A 21,596-nucleotide genomic window follows, 5' to 3' on the forward strand; every position below is an offset into this window, starting at 1 on the left:
GCCGAGAATACCATATTTCAGGCATTACCTCTCACCACGGACAACACAGTGGCCGACGGCCTTCACTAAACGCCGAAGGACGGCGGCCTTTGCGTAGAGGTGTCAGTGCTAGCAGATGAGCAACATTGCAGGTAATAACCGCAGAAATCAACCTGGAACGTAAGACAAATGTGTCCGTTAGTACAGTGCGGCGAAATTTGGTGTTAAAGGGCTCCGGCGCAGAAGACCGACGCGAGTGCCTCTGCTAAATGTAAATATCGTGTGGCTAGGGCCTCCCGTCGGGCAGACCGTTCGCCGGGTGCAAGTCTTACGATTTGACGCTACTTCGGCGACTTGCGCGTCGATGGGGATCAAATGATGATGATTAGGACAACACAACACCCAGTCCCTCAGCGGAGAAAATCTCCGACACAGCCGGGAATCGAACCCGGGCCCTTAGAATTGACGTTCTGTCGCGCTGATCACTCAGCTACGGGGGGCGGACAGTGCCTCTGCTGAAAGGACAACATTGCCTCTGCTGGGCTCGTGACCATATTGGTTGGACCATAGACGACTGGAAAACCGTGGCCTAGTCAGATGAGTCCCGATTTGAGTTGCTCGTGGTAGGGCTCGTGGTACGGTTCGAGAGTGGCGTAGACCTCGCGAAGCCACGAACCCGAGCTGTCAGTAAGGCCCTGTAGAAGCTTTTTGTGGCTTCATAATGGCGTGGGCTGTGTTTACGTGGAATGGATTGGTTCCTCTGGTCCTACTGAACCGATCATTGACTGGAAATGGTTATGTTCGGCTATTTGGAGAACTTTTTCAGCCATCCACAGACTTCATATTCTCAAACAACGATGGAAGCTTTATCGATGACGAAGTGCCATTTCATCGGGCTACAATTGTTCGCGATTGGTTTGAAGGACGTTGACAGCTCGAAGGAATGACTTTGTCACTCAGATGGTCCGACTTGAATCCTATCAAACATTTATGGGACGTAATCGAGAGGTCAGTTCGTGCACCGGCAACATTTTCGCAATTATGCACGGCTATAGAGACAATATGGTTCAATATTTCTGTGCGGGACTTCCAAGGACTTGTTGAGTCCATGCTACGTCTAGCTGCTGCACTACTCCGGGCAAAAGGAAACCCGACACGATATTAATAGGTATCCCATGTCTTTTGTCTCCTCAATACAGAACTTAAATGTTTAGAGCTCTAATTACAAATGCCGCACGAAAAACATCCTCATGTTAACATCAAGAAAAACAGCAGACAACGGCGGAACCTGCTTGTGGCACATTCCTTCCCGTGATTCTAAATTTCTGACCAAGCAGCTTTATATGTTTCTGGTTACGCTGTCCTCCAGGTACAACATTGTCCCTTCCGGCACACGGTATGCAATGTGTTACATTAAAATGTAATACTTACTGCGGGAACGGCATCACTAATGCGTCCAGATTTTGGAGGTAAATGGTCATGAAGGGCAGCACCATGGAGATTATGGCGACACACCCCATGGCTGCCCAGCCCGCCACGGGCCACCGCCACGTCATGTACCCCAAGAAGAGGCTCACGATGAAGAAGTGGAAATCCGCCGACATGTACCACGACTGGAACACGCACTGCAAAAGCAAAATATTTCAAGAAGTGTTCTGTTCTTACAGTGGAAAGTAATTAGGTTTTTTATAACAGTCATCGATGCAGGAAATTATGAGTCAACAAAGCCAAATACAATCACCGTACTTTCAGAAACAGAGCTTGGGCCCATGAGGAAATACAACCGCGGTCGGCGACAGAGTAAAGCAGCGTTAAAGAGCTAAGTGGTACACACTATTTGTGATAACAGCAGAGGCACAACAGGCGGACAAAGGAAAGCCATCCAAGGAGTGACAGCTTGATGCTACTGTTATTAAGCCAGGTTGATGAGGAACGAGTCCACATCCTTCATATAGTTGTTTAACGTGAAAATTAACGCTTATTGCTGACTATAGTTTGGTAGACAGAAGTAGTAAGAGTTTAATGAACTGTAACAGGAACCTGAACAACAGGTGTAGATATAACAACTCTTAAATACTACGTTGATCATGGGTACTTACTAGCCGAAATCTGAATCTGATCTAATAAAACTAGAACGAAAACGGCGACTGATTACTGCTGTTTAGCCGGCTGGCCTGACCGAGCGGTTCTAGGCGCTTCAGTCTGGAACCGCGCGACCGCTAGGTCGCAGGTTCGAATCCTGCCTCGGGCATGGATGTTTGTGATGTCCTTAGGTTAGTTAGGTTTATTTAGTTCTTTCTAGGGGACTGATGACCTCAGATATTAAGTCCCATAGAGCTCAGAGCCATTTGAACAATTTTTTGCTGCTGTTTAACAGTTTGAAAGTTATCACGGAGTGCATTCCACTTTCTTAATGTAAGGTATTTTGATGCAGTAATTACTATTTTTAACAACTAGTTGCCGGCCGGCGTGGCCGAGCGGTTCTAGACGCTACAGTCTGGAACCGCGCGACCGCTACGGTCGCAGGTTCGAATCCTGCCTCGGGCATGGATGTGTGTAATGTTCTTAGGTTAGTTAGTTTTAATTAGTTCTAAGTTCTAGGGAACTGATGACCTCAGAAGTTAAGTCCCATAGTGCTCAGAGCCATGTTTTTGAACAACTAGTTATTTAGTTACCAGAATGCCGCGGAGAGTGAGCTGTCTTGAAACATCCTAGCAGATTAAAACTGTGGTCGGTGCGGCACTGAACACGGAACCTAACGCATTAGGTCAGATGATGATCGGAAAAAGAGAACTAAAGAACGGAGTAGCTAAGCGTACCTTAAAGCCAACCTTTACAATTGGTTGGGTAAGGTTCTCGGTAATGTTAAGTGGCCAGAGAGTCGCAGGTGTACAGATGTGTTAGGAATATTTCAGTGTGCACCGTTTTGGAATTAGTTATTCTTCCAGAGTAACAGTTCGTAACAGAGAACGTTTGAACATGGGTAAAAGAAGAAAAGTTCACAATTCAGCATCGCTAAAAGAACATTTTATTGGATGACACATTTCGACAGAGCTATGCTGTCATCGTCGGATCTTTTGGTTATGAGTTTTCACCACAAAGCATTCATCAGTACTGCAAGTCGCTTTACATTGCGTGTGTGCACCCTACTGTCATTAAGATCATTAATCATGGTAGTGGGGTGCACATGCACAGTGTGAAACGGCTTGCAACACTGATGGATAATATGTTGTAAAAATTGAAAACAATAAGACGCGATGATCACAGCACAGTTCTGTCGAAACCTGTCATCTAATAAAATGTTTTTTTAGCGATCTTGGCTTGTGAAGTTTTCTTCAGTTACCGTATACTGCAGACTGCCTCCAGAGAATGTCAGGCACATGTTTGAACAGTGTGTTCTAGTACAGATATCAGTGACTGCACTTCGTTACGGTGAACTATTTATTACATACAGATTTCGATGAACTTGTTGAACATTAGGAGTTTATTCCTATGGCTAAAACTAAACTCTCTCCCAACAGGTCTCGGGAGACCCAACGATACCGACCGACAGGCGTGTCATCCTTATCCGAAAGGCGTCACTGGACGCTCATACGGAGGGTCATGTGGTCAGCACACCGCTCTTTACGCCGTTGTCAGTTTTGGTGACTAGAGCCGCTACTTCTGTGTTAGGTACCTCACAAATTTTTCTCACAAGGGCTGAGTGCACCCTACTTTCCAACAGCGGTCAAAAGATATAGATAGTCACTAATCCATGAGCTAGCCCAGCCAGGCAGCGCTTGACTTGGGTGATCTGACGGCAAATGGTGGTACACTGCGCCAAGGCCTTTGGCATTTCAGTTTATTTGATTTTTGTGCTCAGCACAACCCCTTTGGCTTACATTAGTCATTGTCTGTAAACGCTCTGCTTGCTCTGATAGGTCAGTTATTTCACATTCCACTGATTTCACCGTGTGTAACATTATTCTATGTAATTCCACCATTCAAAGTAATTCATGTTTAATCTGAATAAACTGATGGAGTACTTTAATCCTTCATTTCAGCTACACATATATCTTCACCCACTCTTAGGCTGGCCAAATTGTTAATCGATGTTTCATTAAGAGCGTAATGCAGCAATGCGCACACAACCCCTATATTAGAAAACAAGCCGTAAACAGATCAGAGGAAAAATGCTCCTGTCTTAGCACAAAAATGGTAAATACTTTGCTCTTCAAATGACTCTGACAGTGAGTGATGAACTAGATGCCTCAACCCTCATTCCGCCCCTCATCAAAAATTTTGGCATGCAAACATATTCGTGCTCATTCATCATAGAACATTCTAAATCCTTTTGTCCAGACTCTCTAGTTAAGTATTCACACTCAGTGAAACGTGGCGCCGTTAAATTAGTAGGCTGTTCTGTCTGGCGTCATGGGCTCATGTGTAGTATCAACTATCACTCGTGCGGCCCCATTGCCAATATCAATGAGGAAAAGTTGGTACTTGGGGGTTGTGTCCTTAGAAGGTCTTTACTTGCCGATGTACAGGGTGTTTCATTAACTGTATTTGCCTCTGTAAGTTACGAAGTAATAGCCGACGGAAATATTTATTGCGGTAGGTCACCATAAGAAACGTTACACTGTCTGCGGAGCTATGAACATAGTTTATTGTGTTATTATCCAAAGTGTTACAGCAAAAAGACACAATTTTTAAAATGGAACAATAGTTGTTTCTATCATGCACTGGAATCAGTAACACCAGCTGTGTATACTTCAATTTAAATTACATTCCTATCACTTTTAGTTTGGGAGCTACAACCCTTCAAAGTTTCAGGGACAGATACCACACGCTGTACATAATACATGGCTGTGTGGTGGGTGATGGATGTTCTGGCGGTGGGACGTTGATTTAAATGAGATGTTCAAATGTGTGTCCATGTTCCTGAATGTACAACGCAATGCGCCTTCTAGAGGATCTGCGGACGAGATGTAACATCGCCGGTGTCACGGAGCAACATGCGTCCTCAATGCTCCGTTTTAGAACATCTGGGGATGTGGGCTCAGTGACATAAACACGATCCTTTAGATATCCCCAGAAAAAGGAATCCAATGGTGTTAAGTCGGACGACCTTGCGGGCCATGAATGAGGGCCATGGCGCCCCAACCACCTTCCTGCAAACCTGTTGTTTAGTTCTTCCACTCAGCACATAACATTCTGTAATCCTCGTGGTGATTTGCTTCTTTGTCTACCTTGCCTCCTTGTTCTCTTTTGGTTTGCACACAACCCTCACAGTTTTACTCGGTCGGGTTCATTGGCCGTAAATGAAGGTAGTAGTATTGCACTAAGACACTAGTTGACGTTTGAAAATTAGTCCCGCTATTATATTTCCTTTCCTTTCTGGTTTGTACCCATTATTAATGTTCTAATTAATCAGCTCTTGGTTGTAAATACAGCGTGAACAATTATGCGAAGACACAGGTTGCCGTTAAACAAAAAGAGGCACCTTGTGGGTGGATTTAGCTGATAACCAGTTGAATTCTTTGATGGCAATTGCATTTCTCAGTCATTAGTTATAATCTGAACAACCTGTTGTACTAAGCTGTTCGTTTCCGTGTTTGAAAGATCGACTCATTATTGGTGTATTTTAGCTGGATCTTGTGCTTCCATCGAGTGAGTTCTCTTGTAATAAGTGTTCACAAGTGATGTTTTAAGACGTTCCTTCAGAGCGGTCTTAATAACTGACAATCAGTACCTTGAAAATATTAACAGTCAACTGTCACCATGGCTTTAGTCAATTGTCAGAAGGGACGGGTTGGGGTCCAGTCGCACCTCGGTTGCCGATTGACATTAAGAGGTTGGTTGCTTTGAAGTAAGCCTTATCGATGTCATATTGTTTGCTAATCTGTTTAACCTCTAAGCCCAGGTGCGCATCTTAACCCCGAACTTTGCAACATACGGCTTCCAAGTTAAAAGTTAAGTCATTTGTTTTGAGTAATTGAATCACTCTCGTCATCAATGGTGCTTATATAGTTCTCATGTGTTGCAGAAGGGCAGCTGATAAGACAGACTGTGTCCAGCACGGTAGCAAACACCGCTGTTTCACCCAATAACGGGCAGGCTGCGGGTTCGGCCGTCTTGTAATCATTGTCATATTGTTTGCTGTTTTTCAATGCAGCACTTCAGATTTCTTTTCCAAAGACTAAAAGCCTATTCAACTTAAGGTTTAATGTGAAAAGAATTTTGCAAATTTGTTCATTTCGTTAAAGAAAATTTTATGGTTAAGTGCTTCGATTATCTGTAAAATACAGTTTAAACATTGTTAAATAAACAGGTTGTGTGAAAAGGAATTTATATTGGTGGGTTCTCCTTTCCACGTCTTCCTTAATTACAGTAAGTATCATGTATCACTCAGCATCTCGTTCTGACTGTCATTGTCTATATACTGTATATGTCTCTCGAACTGTCTCATTGTTACAGAAAATCCCACTGCCACTGCCTCTTTCTCAGTTTCACTGTTTCCTTTTGCCTTTCTTTCCCACTGCCACCGTCTGCACCATACGACAGCGGCTCAAAAAATATGTGGGATACAACTTATTTTTCCTCTATGCCCACGTTTAAAATATCGGTCCGAAATGCAACCACCCCTATACTTATGTGTTTAAGTTCATCAAGGTGTCAGGGTCCAGGCCTCACAGGCCTCGTAATGGTCTCCACTCATCTATATTTTTTATTTCACTCTATCTTCTCTGTTTCGCTCCACTGCTTCTGTCTCCATTCATCTCTCTTTCTACTTTGCTGCCACTGACTCTCACTGACCATCAGTGTCTCCTCTCTCTTTGCCTGCCAGTGCTTCTTTTTCTCTTTTACTGCCACTTTTATTCCCCCAGTGTCACTATCTCCTCTCAGTTTCTCTTTCATCGGCACTGTCTCCTCCGTCTTCCACCGTCACTGTCTCTTTGCTATTCTTACAGCACAAAAAAGGGCTCATATGTGCGCATGCCTAAATTCTTTGTGAGGAGGGCGGAATGAGAATTGAGGCAGCCAGTTACCTAGCGTTCTGTCAGAGTCTTTTGAATGCTGACATATTTCCCTTTTTGTGCTCCGACAGGGTCGTTTCTCCGCTGGTTCCCTTCTTCTGCAAATGGTTCAAATGGCTCTGAGCACTATGGAACTTAACATCTGTGGTCATCAGTCCCCTAGAACTTAGAATTACTTAAACCTGACTAACCTAAGGACATCACACACATCCATGCCCGAGGTAGGATTCGAACCTGCGACCGCAGCGCCTTCTTCTCCCTGCTAGAGTAAGGCGTCCTGCTCATATAAAACAATTGTATAGGTCAGTAGAGTTTTGTCAATTTATTTATATACATGGACACATTTATATACCTCGACATATGTAAACAAATAAGTACACGTAATGTAATATTAACACAAAAACCTGTGCTCAACATTTATTCTTGAAATGTTACTCATTGACCGCAATTCAACGAAAAATCCCAGCTTATGATTGGTATCACAAACGAGCAAAAATTGTATTATCAATAGTTTACTGAATTTACAGTCTTTCCAGGTTTCCATAACTATTGTAAGGAATTTTCTTTCCAGGCGTGCTAAGACCCTTTTTAATCCTTTTTTGTCACTGCCGTTTGTCACTTTGGGCTTATTTGTACAGGCGTCATAAAGTTTTATTGGTGAAGCAATGCAGACTAAAAACGTAGTTTGGTGACCTCAGAATCCCTGTGATGACTCTAGAACCCCTGATAAATGTTAACTAGGCCAGTTAAAACTACATTTACGCCTCACACCGGATATTACGTGCATCAGTACGTTAAATTTAACCTCTGGGTCTCGGCAACAAATAATGATATCGAAAATTGTTTCGAAGGTCCCCTGGAATATCACCTTAAGAACGGTAAGAATTTCTATACCCTGCCATGAATAGAAATTATAGATGTGGCCAACTCCAAAAGTGGGAACCTTTCTTGGCCAACAATCATGATTTGTCGGGGTTGCCTCAGGAACGTCTATAAACAAACGGTGCTTTTATAAGTCGCCTAATGGCAACCGTAGACCACACATAATCTTAAAGAGCAAACCTATTTGACCAGTTCGCCTGGTCTGGAGGAAGTGTGTAATATTCAAATTTGTACCTCATGCTGTAGGATAACTACAGTATGCACGTTCTTCCGATAGGTTTACAAACGGTCGCTAGGACAAGGACTATCCAAAACACTTGATCCATTATTTCTGTGATCAACAGAAGCCGAGGTATGACTGCATGAAAAATCGCATTTTCGAACATACTGTAATCGTTTGAAAGCTGCGTACTCATCCTCTAGTGGGTAGGTAGCAGCTATCTGATTTGAACTAACAATCTATCTCACAATAATTAACTGTTATCATTTTAAAACCCGGTACAATGCAGTGTCAAACGACACCAACTTAAACAATACCAATTAAAAGAACGCAGAGAACGTCGGTTCCCTTCGTTCAATGAGGCTATATGAAATAAAATCTTCATAACTTCTGAACGGTCTGCGTTAGGAGGTTCAAACTGCACGGTTGGCAGCTGGGCATGATCGGAATTAGTATGTGCTGAAAGGTTTGGTCTAGGGACGAAGCCCACTTTCATTTGGATGGGTTCGTCAATAAACAAAATTGGCGCATTTGGGGAACTAAGAATCCGTATTTCGCGGTCGAGAAGCCCGTTCACCCTCAACGGGTGACTGAGTGATGAGCAATGTCCAGTCATAGAATAATTGGTGCGATATTCCTTGAAGGCATAGTGACTAGCGAACGGCACGTGAAGGTTTGGAAGATGATTTCATCCCCATTATCCAAAGTAGCCCTGATTTCGACAAGATGTGGTTCATGCAAGACGAAGCTCGGCCCCATCGAAGCAGGAGAGTGTTTGATGTCCCGGAGTAGCTCTCTGGGGACCGCATTTTGGCTCTGGGGTACCCAGTGGCCACTGGCATGGGCCTCGATTAGCCGCCATATTCTCCGGACCTAAACATATCCGACTCTTTTTTGTGGGGCTTTATTAAAGACAAGGTGTACAGCAATAAAATCAAAACCATTGCTGAGCTGAAAACAGCCATTCAAGAGGTCAACGACAGCATCGATGTTCCGACACTTCAGCGGGTCGTGCAGAATTTTACTATTCGTCTGCGCCACATCATCGCCAATGATGGCAGGCATATCGAACATGTCGTAAATCCGATTTTCTGTAATGACGTTTACATGTTGAATAAAGTGTGTGGACGCCATAGTTTGTAACTAATTTATGTTTTTCTCACACAGTTCAATAATCGTCACGCTGCACATATACAACTGTAATAGTAGTTGTCCTTTCGTTTAGCGAACAGATTTTTTATCTGACGTTGATAAAAGCTCTGTCGCTGTGCTGTTTTCTCTACGGCCCAAGGAATACAGTTTTCACCAACTCCTTTGGCTGATCGTTAAGCACTCTGATACCATGCTGGACCAAGTAGCATATTCATGTCAACCGTCTCTCAACCGTCCGAGATGTTCTCTTGCAGTTTCCGCCACCCAAAATTACACCATGGAAAACGTGTTTCAGACAGTTCTTAGTTTAGTTTTCACACAGATCATTTGGATACCTTTAAAACACTGCAGGTGGAAATGCTACACTTAGAGACTACAAAGAAAATAAAGACTGGTTGTATAGCTTCTTTTTCATAATGAACTGTAAAAAAAGTGAGTGATAGCATTTTTTCCCACAGTTCCTCCCAGGTCTTGCCAATTCTCCTTGCTCTTCCCTGTTCTTGGGGGATTCCGTTCCAATGTCTTCTTCTCGGCTGCTTCGTTCAGCTATCCCAATGAGTATCCCAACCGTCTCTACTTTCTCTCAAGTGTGTGGTCATCTATCGTATCTGATTTGTTTTGCTCCTGTCCTCCTGATTACTTCTTTTTTCTGGCTGGCACATATTCGTGATGCACCAGAGACACCTACTCATGAGGCTTTGTAACTGTGATATTATCTCCTTGTCTAGTTTCCAACTTTCACTGTCTTATGAAAGGACGGCCTTCACATTTGTGTTAAAAAACAGGAAATTATGTTTTGCATGTGCTGTTTCTGTTTTGGAATATTGTATAAAATTTTATGAAGACAGCATTTGCCTTCTTTATGCTGTTCTTCACATCTTCTGCAATCCACCATCTTCTGTCACCACGCTATCCAGTTACCAGAATTAGCTGGTAGTCTCCACATGCTGCTCCAATACATACAGAGGAGCTTTTGTGTTCCCAGAATTTACTGTCATTTCCTTTATTTTACCTACATCTTGACGCCAGAAATTTCTGCTTCTCTTTTTTTAAGAGAATTTAACGAAAATCAGACCCTCCATAATTCATGGATCCCCCATTGGATTTCTCTTGTCCTCCATGTTGTGATTCTTCTCATATTACAGTCAAGGGTAAGCGGAAAACCTGTTTAGGACAAAATAAAAACCTTCCAGGCTCCAGTTGCCTCTATTGGCTCAGTGAGATTTCCCTTGTGAGGCGCGCAACGTCTGTAGCCATTCTATAGCTCTTTAACGATGTTGACAACCTGCTCTAGTACACCATACTTCCCCAACACCTGTCACAGTACTTCCTGTTTCATAGAAACGAAGTCCTTTTCAAAATCAATGAATGCCAGGTACATGGTTTATATGGAATTATTTCTTTACTTTAAGATGTTCCTAAATGTACTAATAAGATCAACACAGCTGCGCTGTGCGCAAAAACAGGCTTGTTCTTTACACAATCGATTTTCAAGTGAATGTTAAATCGAACATAATTTACACTCTAAGACAAAAAGGAAAATAAAAAAAAAGTCGACGCACCACGGAGGAATTATACGACATGGACGGAAGTCGGCAGATGTAGTGTACACGTAAAGACAAAGAAATGATTACAATGTAAGAAAGAATAGATGATTTATTGAAGAGAAGGAGATTCCCAAATTAAGCAACTCAATAACGCGTAGATCCACCTCTGGCCCTGTGAAACCAGTTATTCGTCGTGGCACTGATTGATAGACTTGTTGGATGTCCTCCTGAGGGATATCGTGCCAAATTCTGTCCAGATGACGCTGGTATCGACGTGTCCTGTGTTAACTATCCTTGCCAGCTGCGCGGTGAAATTGCACTGCAGTGTCACACGTTCATCCATCGGCCACCAAACCTTATAAGTTTACATTTTCCGTCGATACCTGTATGTGTATCAATTTGTGTCCTGCCTACGTGGTGCTTCGTGTCTTTTTTTGTCTTAGGGTGTACTGGTGGTACAGTGCAAATGTAATGAACAGACTCCCCGGTAGACATTGATCCATGATTTATTGATAATAGTACGATGTATACTTCACAGTCCTCTCATGAGTTACAGAAAGGGTTAGCACTTGGCAGTAACATTCCGTTGTATATACATGGTCTTGGTTGGGTCAGGATCAATCTAGGAGTGCTGTCGGATGGAGGGTGCAGTGGGATCTGTTTGTGTTCCGACTGATGAGCCGCAGCGTGCCCGGAGCGTGAGTGTATTTCGGAGGATGGACACTCCGCGGTGCCTTCGTGATTGAGGAACAACTTGTGCGGTCAGCGTGGCCTGTCATTCCGCAGTTGTGCGCCAGCATGAGTACTGTCGTGGAGCATGGATACTGTGCGACCTGATTGTGAGAACGTGAAATCGTGGAGGCAAAATAATGAGTTTACTAATGAGAGATCAGCACGGATCGGAGTTGACCTGCAAGCTATTGTGCTGGTTGCGCCGGACGACACCAAGAGGTTGGCTACCCGCTGGACGAAGATGTGTGTGCGGTAGCCTAAGAAGCCGGCGAGTGGCCATTTGCACGGCAACTACAACACCGCGCCTATTGTTAGATGCCGACAAAATTTTAGGAGCTTTACCGCCAACCTATGTTGCCACTCTTTTGGAGATTTATCTTTGAGCCAAATATACTTTAGAAAAGTGTGAAGGATTTTACCAGTCATTTCTACATAGTTTTTTAGGCTTTCCCTGCGCTGCATCTGCTTGATAGGCTCCCTGGAATTACGCCGGATAATATTGTAAAAACCGCACAATATTTCAGCGAGACAACTGCCCGCCATATTCAGGTGTTACTGTCGCGTCGCTGAGAATTTCGCCAATTTATATGTTGGCTTTCTAGAACAGCGCAGGCGCCAGCGGGAGTACAACGTCAACGAAGACCAATTGTAGACGGACGTCGAATACCAGAGCCCTCTGCTGGAGAAACGGGTCGCGGTCTGCGGAGGCGCGCCGCGGCGCGGGAGAATGCGGCTGGGAGCGACGGACCCCGTTCGCGCGCGCGAGGTGTTGGCGCGCGATTTAAGCATGTGCTATGGTTTCCCATCTGCATTGACTCGCCAGCCGGTGTGGCCAAGCGGTTCTAGGCGCTTCAGTCTGGAACCGCGCGAACGCTACGGTCGCAGGTTCGAATTCTGCCTCGGGCATTGATGTGTGTGATGTCCTTAGGTTAGTTAGGTTTAAGTAGTTCTAAGTTCTAGGGGACTGATGACCACAGATGTTAAGTCCCATAGTACTGAGCCTTTTTTTTTTGCGTTGACTCGGTGCAGTTGCTAATCTGCGGCTGACGATTCCTTAGTGCCGCCATGGCTGGCTCCCAGGTGAAACCCCGTATCTCTGTTTACTAGGTCACTGCTTATACGTATTTCGACCGCCTGTTTGATGATGGAGTCCCAGTATGTGGAAGCATACAGAGGATCTTGGTTTCTTCATAGATCATGCTGTGTCCCGTATGAAGGCAGTGCTCAGCAACCGCAGATTTCTCTGGCTGACCCAACCTCGTGTGACGTTTATGTTCGTCGCATCTGTCTTTAACCGTACGATACGTCTGACCAATATAAGACTTCCCACAGTGGCACGGGATTTTATATATTCCTGGTCTCCTCAGGCCGAGGTTGTCTTTAACAGAGCCCAGCATTGATTGCACTCGTGCTGGAGGCCGGAAAACACATTTAATCCGGTATTTCTTGAAAATTCTGCCCATTTTAAAAGACACGCCGCCGACATACGGTAGAAAAACCAACCCCGTGGTGTTCTCTGCTTCTTCAGGCTGTTCTTGAGGTTTGGAGCGTGCTGGTCGAAATGCATTCCGGATCTGCTTCTCGGAGTACCCGTTCTGGGCAAACACAGAGCGGAGATGGCTAAGCTCTGCCGATAAGCTGTCCTGATCTGAGATGGCTCTAGCCCTATGCACTAGCGTCCGTAATACACGGCTGCGCTGTGAGGGACGATGACAGCTCGTAGCTTGTAAATACTAGTCCGTGTGCGTAGGCTTCCGGAACACACTGTGACCCAAGGAGCCGTCTCCTTTTCTACGAACCAAAACATCCAGAAACGGGAGCTCACCATCTTTCTCTACCTCCATGGTGAAACAGATGCCGGCCGGTGTGGCCGTGCGGTTAAAGGCGTTTCAGTCTGGAACTGCGTGACCGCTACGGTCGCAGGTTCGAGTCCTGCCTCGGGCATGGATGTGTGTGATGTCCTTAGGTTAGTTAGGTTTAACTAGTTCTAAGTTCTAGGGGACTAATGACCTCAGCAGTTGAGTCCCATAGTGCTCAGAGCCATTTGAACCATCTGAAACAGATGCTTGGATGGAGCGAGTTCAGATGTTCCAGAAAAGAAGGAAGCGTTGCAGTCCCATGCGGCCATGCCACAAACGTATCATCTACATATCTCCAAAAACATTTGGGTTTCAAAACCGCCGTCTCAAGTGCTTTGTCCTCGAAGTCTTCCATAAAAGGATTAGCTACTATGGGAGACAGAGGGCTACCCATAGCAACACCGTCAGTCTGCTCTAAATACTGGTCGTTGAATAAAAAATAAGTCGAGGTAAGCACGTGTTTGAAAAGGTGTAAGATGTCCTCTTCCAGCTTAGGTCCTATGAGTTGTAATGAGTCCGTCAGAGGCACTCGTGTGAACATAGAAACTCACTAGTAAATCGGTAGATTCAAGGCGCAGGTTCTTTAGTCGCCGTATAAAATCTTCTGAGTTTCGAATATGGTGTTCACATTTCCCCACCATGGGACTCAGAAGAGAAGCCAGATGTTTAGCTAGGTGGTATGTTGGGGCATCTACATTACTGACGATAGGGCGAAGCGGAACATTCTCCTTATGTATCTTTGGCAGGCTATAAAGCCGTGGCGGAACTGGTGCTCGTTCTCTTAAACTCTTCTCCAGATGGTCAGGAAGTCGGCTGGATTTGAGGAGAGCGGATGTCTTCCGTTGTACGGCATCCGTCGGATCTGTCTGAAGACGGCGATACATTGTATCCTGTAGTAAGTCCATCATCTTGCCAAAATAAGATGTAGCAGGCAGAACAGTGGCGTTACCCTTGTCAGCTGGTAAAATTACTACATCATTGTCTTATTTTAAAGAACGGAGCGCTCTTCTGTCTTCAACGGTGACGTTCTGCTTGGGTGCAGGCATCCTGGTTATTGATCTGCAAGCCTCTCGCCTTATTTCTTCAGCAGCATCAATCGGAAGTTTTAAAACATCTTGTTCAACGGCACTGATGAACTCCTTGATGGGCAAGGTCTCGGGAGTAGGCGCAAAATTAAGTCCCTTTTCTAACACTGACATTGCAGGGTCACTCAGTGGTTTATCTGTGAGATTAAACACAGTGCTACTGCTAAATTTCTCTTCTTGCAGTGACTGATGTGTAAGGCGTTGGAACTTAGAAATTTAACGCGCCGTGATTTGCTGCCGTGCCCAGTTCTAAAGCGCCCAAGTACAGCTCTCCATCCACTGTTCCTTGAAATGCTCCTCCAATCTTTGTGGCTGCATCTATTGGGTTGTAATTATGACCCTCTCCTTTGTTATGAACTGTTCTTCACGTTTAAAGATGTTCTTTGAAAGCCGTCTGGTAGTGTTGTACATCTCCTTTATAAAACCCTGCTTTGCTGCCTCTTCTGATGACTGTGTCTGATCATCTGTCCACTTGATTTTATCTCTCTTTGTCCCAATATTCACTCTTTTGTGTGTCGAAGTGGACTGTTTATACGTTTCTATTATCTGCGCTGTCCTTCTTACAAACACTTAACTTTGATCTAGTTATTTCCTGCATTTATCTCATGCCACGTGTCGAGGGAATCCATTCTTTCCTTTGACGTGCCTTAATAAAAAAATGTTCTCCCCAGTATCTAGACATCTGTCTAAATTTTTGCCAAACTGCTTAAATTCCTTCCTGCATGAAGTTTTCTTCAGAGAGGGGGTGAAATTTGTTTTTTTAGTCCAAGGGCAAATCTTTCTTTGATCTTTTGATCTTTTAAGTTTCTCATATCCATTTTTTTGCTCCTGTGACTGAGCTTGGTTCTCTTTGCACAATCTTAAATCTGATCTCTGCGAAAACAGGCCGTGCACAAGCAGGCATCCTGAGCGCCACCTGATAGCCGATGACACTGCAACCCCTCAGTATACACATATTATCCCTCGTGCCACTAAACACAGTCCTTGAGGGTGTTGCAATTTTTTTCTAGCAGTGGAACAGAGAGCATCGAAACTTACGGTTTATGTCTATGTGATGTATTTGACATTCAGCAACATGATTTGGCAAGACTCAGGTTACGATGTGACAACAGCGTACCACCAATCACTAGATCACAAATCTCTTAGCAGTTCGCCATTTGCATTTCTGTAACAAATGCCGTGGACACACATAATGTATTTAAGCCTTTCATTTTCTGAATCGACTTCTGCGTTGAAGCCCCCCACTAATACCTTTTATGTTTCTACGACTAGGTTTCTTATGGACTCCATTTAACCCTGTATAAAATGTATCTTTCAATTCTCCTTCAGCCACTTGCACTTGAATAAGTTCATAGCGCTGAACAACAGTAATATTTTGCACAATTGCTCGAGTAGTGCCGTCATTATCCTTTCCGAGAGTGGCTTCGAATCCAATAAGCTCCTTTTGCAGTTATAAGAAAACCAAAGGAAACATTATTAGTTAATCAATAATTTGTATTTCTCTCTAATCTTGTCCACTTCAGTGACACTGCGAGCCCGTTAACTTTGTAACATAAGTGACAAGTGATATCGGCGCATTAGTTGTGCTGGCCGAGTGCCGCATTTGAATAGCGCGGCCTCGGCTAGCGTGGGGCGGCTTCTTGCGTCCGTGCGGCATCCCCATTTCCCACTGTTCAACGCCTCGCTTCCGATGCGCGGAGCGCGGACCACCTGCGGGGTTCTTCGCAGTTCTTGACGTCAGCAGCCAGTGGCCACTGGAAAGTTTCAGTTGCTTTGTAATCGCCTGCACATGTGCGGCAAAAAGCACACTGGGCACAGAACCACATCTACGTCATACGAAAAAGGATTTAATTAAGACGTAATGACACAAAGATATCATCTGAGCGTTATATTCAACGCAATTCACAGATACAAATACATTTACTTAGAATGTATGCACTTTGTAATTCATAACTTTTAATGCAATCACGACACTAAAGGGATTGAGCATACAGATTGTTGCTTTTGATGAAATGCGTTGACTGAGTTAATCGTAGAAACCATAACTCTAATAATTAAGATGAGAGAATCGTTTTAATTGAAAATTAATTAAATTTATCATAACTTATAAATGAAGACAAATACGATGACAGTATGGCACCATGTGTTGGCGTCGGATTCTAATAACTACACACATTATTTAGATTGTAAGATTATTATTTTTACTAACGATTTTTATTCTTTAGTGTTAAATTTACCTAATCTTTGCCCACAGTTTGAATTTCGTCAAAGATATGTTAGTTGTGATTGCAGCTATGAAAATAGGAGATAAAATCTGATGCAAATGATATACCTTTTGTAAGTGTGAACTAAAAACCTGTGATGCCAAGAGAATCAACTATTTTCGCCGCTTAAAGCTCAAATTGTGAATAATTAAATTTCTAATTTACGAGTTAAATAAGGCACTTAGAAATTATTGTGAAATATGTTACTGAACTAGAACTGTACCACGCAGCTAATGATATAATCGGAATTTAAATTAAATGTATGATTAAAAAGTTATAAATCTATATTGGCGAACACAAAAGGGTCCAATGTGACGTCATTAGGTGCACTTTTCGCAGGAGGGAGACGCTCAGGGTTAGAAGAGGGGATAGTTTTTGGAGGGGTAATCGAGGTTTTAGAAGGTCTGCAGCCAGATTCCTCGGTGTGTGCGTGTTCGGTCGGCCGCTATTTGATAGCTGGTCTGTCGCTGTTTGGGCGTTTCTACGGGAGTCTGGCTTTTGAGGTCTGTCGGCCCATGTTTGGACTTAGTTTCTGGCTCAGTCGCAGGACTTAACAGTTTGGGTTCTGCCAAGTTTTTCAGTGTGCCAAAGAATGAAAACGTTATTCGAGTTTCATATGTAATGGACATATATGACGATTAATCGTTGCATTTGTTTTCTAGTTTTGACTGAGGGTATTTATTTGTTGTTTACAGACCACCCCGTCTCGAGACGACTGGCGGCGTTCGCTCTGCAGGCAAGTGAGTCGCTCGGCGAGTTCAGCCTGCTGTGCGATTTTAGGTTGAGAGAGCTGTGGCCAGCCCGGCAGCCAGGAGGGGCAGCCCGGTCGAGTGGAGCCCACCGACACCGCGCTGGACCGACCCTGCACGCTCTACGTGAGCGAGCCGTCTGAGGCGGGCTGGCACGGACTGGCACTGGGTGATGCACGCCACTGCACTCCAGGATAGTTTTCTTAACGCTTAAATGTACATTACGCTATAAAATGTTCCTTTTTATTTAGAAATTCATTGCTTGCTATTATCAGTCCGCATTTCATGTCCTCTCTATTTCACGCCATCTTCAGTTATTTTGCTGCCCAAACGTCAAAACGCGTCTACTACACATAGTATCTCATTTACAAATCTAAGTTTCATTGTGTCACTTGATTTCATGCCCTACGGTTTACTTTTATTGATGTTCATTCCATGACATCTTTCCAAAGCAATATTGATTCTATTTAGCTTATCCTCAAAGTCCTTTGCAGATTGTGGAAGCATTGCAGTGACAGCGGTAGTCCTCAAAACTTTTACCTTTTCTCTGCGAACTATATTACCCTTTCGTTATTTCTCTTTGCTTTCCTTTAATCTTCGCTCTGTCTAGAGAATGAACAACATAGAAGATACGTTACAACCCTGTCCCATTCTCTTCATGTCGTTCGGTTCTTATACATGAAGGTTAATTTGCTGTACTAAGTGTTGGCAAAATCGTTAAAAAGTCAACAAGTCTGGTTAGGTAAGAGGAAGTAAGTGCGCTTTCGGGGCAAGTGCACAATTAGTTCACAGTTTTCTTGAAATGTTTTCTACAGAGCTGCCACCGCGTGATCATATAGTGAACTATCTGTGGTCGAGATATATGTATTTCTTTATGTCTTAGCTATAGTGTGCTGGTGTCAGGTGCAGCATCTCCAGAAGCTACCCATGCATTCCAAAGCGCGTTTCTCTAATCTATTGTCTTCATGGGATTGTTTGCAGCTTTTACAGTTTTGAGACGGCGAGTAAATACTGTTGATTTTGTACTTTAACAAATGCATTAACTTTTCAGTTATTTTCCTTGTGTTGAAGACTGAGGCCTTGATGTCCACTTGGTCCACAAAATTCAATAGTGAGTCAATTGCACTCTAATTTGTGGGCAAGGCCAAAATGTTGAACAAAAAAAAAAAAAAAAAAAAGACTGAGTAGGTAACGAATAGGATTCTCACGTAAGTGAATATTGTCCTTTTAAATACTTTCAACGTTTTCAATTAAAGATACTCTGTGACAGGAAAACGAAGAGAGGAGAGCAGTATACGGCAATAGTTATAAAAGCTGCTGTGGAGTAGGTGTAATCTGGCCGAATGAATACATATCGCGCTTCTAAGATATACAGTGTACCGTATTTTACATTAAGAGATCATTTCAAAGGTAGAAGACCGGCCAAATCATTCTCCCACGGTCGCTCAACCACGTTTTCGCCTGACGTCGGAAAGAGCGTGGAAGCAGGAATAACTGAGATGGAAAAGTACAACTCTAAACTGTCAAGACAGGAGCTTTAGTCGTTGAGAAGCGGGTTTGTTAAAAGTAATAAACTGAAAAAACAAATGACAAACAAAACTATGATTGGCTCTATGCGAGCATGAAATGCAATAATTTATCTGTTAAAAAATCACAAAGCACTGAAACCTGCAGAAAAAATTGTGTGGATCAACTCATCATCAATTACTACTTCAAACTCCTTGAATTTACCATAAAAGATATTGGGCTTGAAAATACATCAGATATGATTTTTAATTTAGACGAGACAGGATTTGATAGGCATCCTTCAAAAGCTAAAGTTGTGGGAGGTAGGAGATTACGTTCCTCAACAGCAACAACAAGTTCTCCAAGACGGGAAAATATTTCTGTTTTATTTACTGTATTTGTGTGTCAGTATATTTGGTTGTCATTTATTATTTAGTTAAATTACTGTTAGTTTCCAGAATGAGATTTTCACTCTGCAGTGGAGTGAGCGCTGATATGAAACTTCCTGGCAGATTAAAACTGTAGTGCTTAAGACGACGAGATTTGCTGTCATTTGTAATTTCCCCCTTTAATGTAAGCTGTATTATGCGTAAAGATGTGCACCTTTATCCTATGTCAAACCTTTATGCTGATGAAGGAAGACTGTTTTCTATGATACATCACGAAAATATATTCATTGACACAAAAAATCTTGCTTTTAATGTTACGTATTTTCTTGAGATCCATAAGCGTTATGACACATCAAAGCACAAAAGTTGAAAGCTCAAAAAGTATTAATCCAACTTCGGAGCTTCAGCCATAAAAATAAATATCAGAATATGTTCTACTGGACAAAATGGCTCTAAGCGCTATGGAACGTAACATCTGATGTCATCAGTCCCCTAGACTTAGAACTACATTAAACCTAATTAACCTAAGGACATCACACACATCCATGCCCGAGGCAGGATTCGAACCTGCGACCGTAGCAGCAGCGCGGTTCCGGACTGAAGCGCCTAGAACCGATCGGCCACAGCGGCCGGCTTGGTTCAAATGGTTCAAATGGCTCTGAGCACTATGGGACTCAAGTGCTGTGGTCATAAGTCCCCTAGAACTTAGAACTACTTAAACCTAACTAACCTAAGGACATCACACACATCCATGCCCGAGGCAGGATTCGAACCTGCGACCGTAGCGGTCGTGCGGTTCCAGACTGTAGTGCCTTTAACCGCTCGGCCACTCCGGCCGGCGGCCGGCTTCTACTAGACATTTTCCCCAGTATTACTGCCAACTAAAAAGAGAACTTCCACGGAGTACGTTGTGCACTTGCCCCACTTTAGCGGGATAAGTGCACAACTAGGCATTTTTCAAGAACTTTGATATTATCAACAGTAAATGTTTCTCAAAACAAACTACTGAATCTGTATCTTGAAAAAGGACAGTCTCATCACCACAGTTAAGGAAGGTAAAGTGCTATGGCTGTATAAACAAACGTTGCATGCCCATTTGAAATCGTTTATGAATTTACTGTGCACTCAGTTCACCTTACCTTACTTGTGATTTGGAGGAAATAGACAACTGTACAATATTTGTGAACTGATTGGCACTATCTTCGGTGCAGGGCTGTTAGGCGCACGACCTGCTGGGCGCGGTGGAACGCCGTACATAGCCGAAGTCGCCGGGAAGCCCGCCCAAGTCCTGACGCCGGTCTCAAGGCAAGTGTCAACTCCAGTTCAAATGTGACCGGTTGCTGCAGAATGCTTTCTGACAGCTGGCTGCAAGGTTACGAAAAACACGTGGCCGACAGGCGCCACCCGCTTAACGAGCACTTCGCGTCTGTCTGTTTTACTTTCACCACGGCTTTTAGGTACCACATAAAAGCAAGAAATTTATTTACATGTTCATGCAAAATAGTGTTACAGCCACTCTTTTTCTGCTTAGAGTGTTTCAAGAAGATTCAATCAAATGATCTTCTGGAGGAATCCCAGTCTATTTTCCAGAAAAATTGCAGCATGACGACTGATCTGATAAAAGTAATTGATGAACTCAAACAAACCTTGGACAAACAAGAGGCGATTATTACGTGCTTTTTGCGTTTCAGTAAAGCTTTCGATACAGTCGAATTTGAAATTCTACTTGCTTAACTCTGAAGTCAAAACTTTTCTTCGAGTGCTGTACAATGGCTCCAATCGTACCTTACATAGTGCCAACAGCGTCTAATGATCAGAACAAAGAGGTCACAGTGGAGAAATGGCGCATCAGGGATTCCACAAGAAACAGTACATGGTCCATCACTTTCCTCATTATATGTTAATGAGGTGTTTACTATTGTCTCCCATTACAAATATCATTTAAACGCTGAAACTTACCCATCTAACATGCATCCAATCTTAGTCGCTCACAAAAGACTTATTACCCATTAGAACAGAAAATCTCTTCTGCCTCAATTCTAAACAGCATGGAAAAATCCGTTTATTCTTCTCCAAAGTACTTGAGGATAATTCTGGACCATCGCTTAGACTGGACTGAACACACAACTGCAGTCTGTAAGAAAGTGTCAGCGCCACTTGAATTACTACAAAAATATGAATAAGTATTTCCACTCGAGCCTATAAGGAAACTC

At 43.4% G+C, this 21,596-nt stretch overlaps 1 protein-coding gene across 1 annotated transcript in view; it reads right to left on the minus strand.

The window, feature by feature from the left end:
• Positions 1 to 21,596, minus strand: part of LOC124595347 (nose resistant to fluoxetine protein 6-like) — a 367,206-nt gene that overhangs the window by 65,401 nt on the left and 280,209 nt on the right. Inside the window, exon 9 of the mRNA XM_047134061.1 lies at positions 1,411 to 1,604. Coding sequence (XP_046990017.1) covers positions 1,411 to 1,604 — 194 coding nt within the window. The remainder of the gene's footprint in view (positions 1 to 1,410; positions 1,605 to 21,596) is intronic.

Source organism: Schistocerca americana, chromosome 2 (assembly GCF_021461395.2).
Source record: "Schistocerca americana isolate TAMUIC-IGC-003095 chromosome 2, iqSchAmer2.1, whole genome shotgun sequence".
NCBI classification, from domain to species: Eukaryota; Metazoa; Arthropoda; class Insecta; order Orthoptera; family Acrididae; genus Schistocerca; species Schistocerca americana.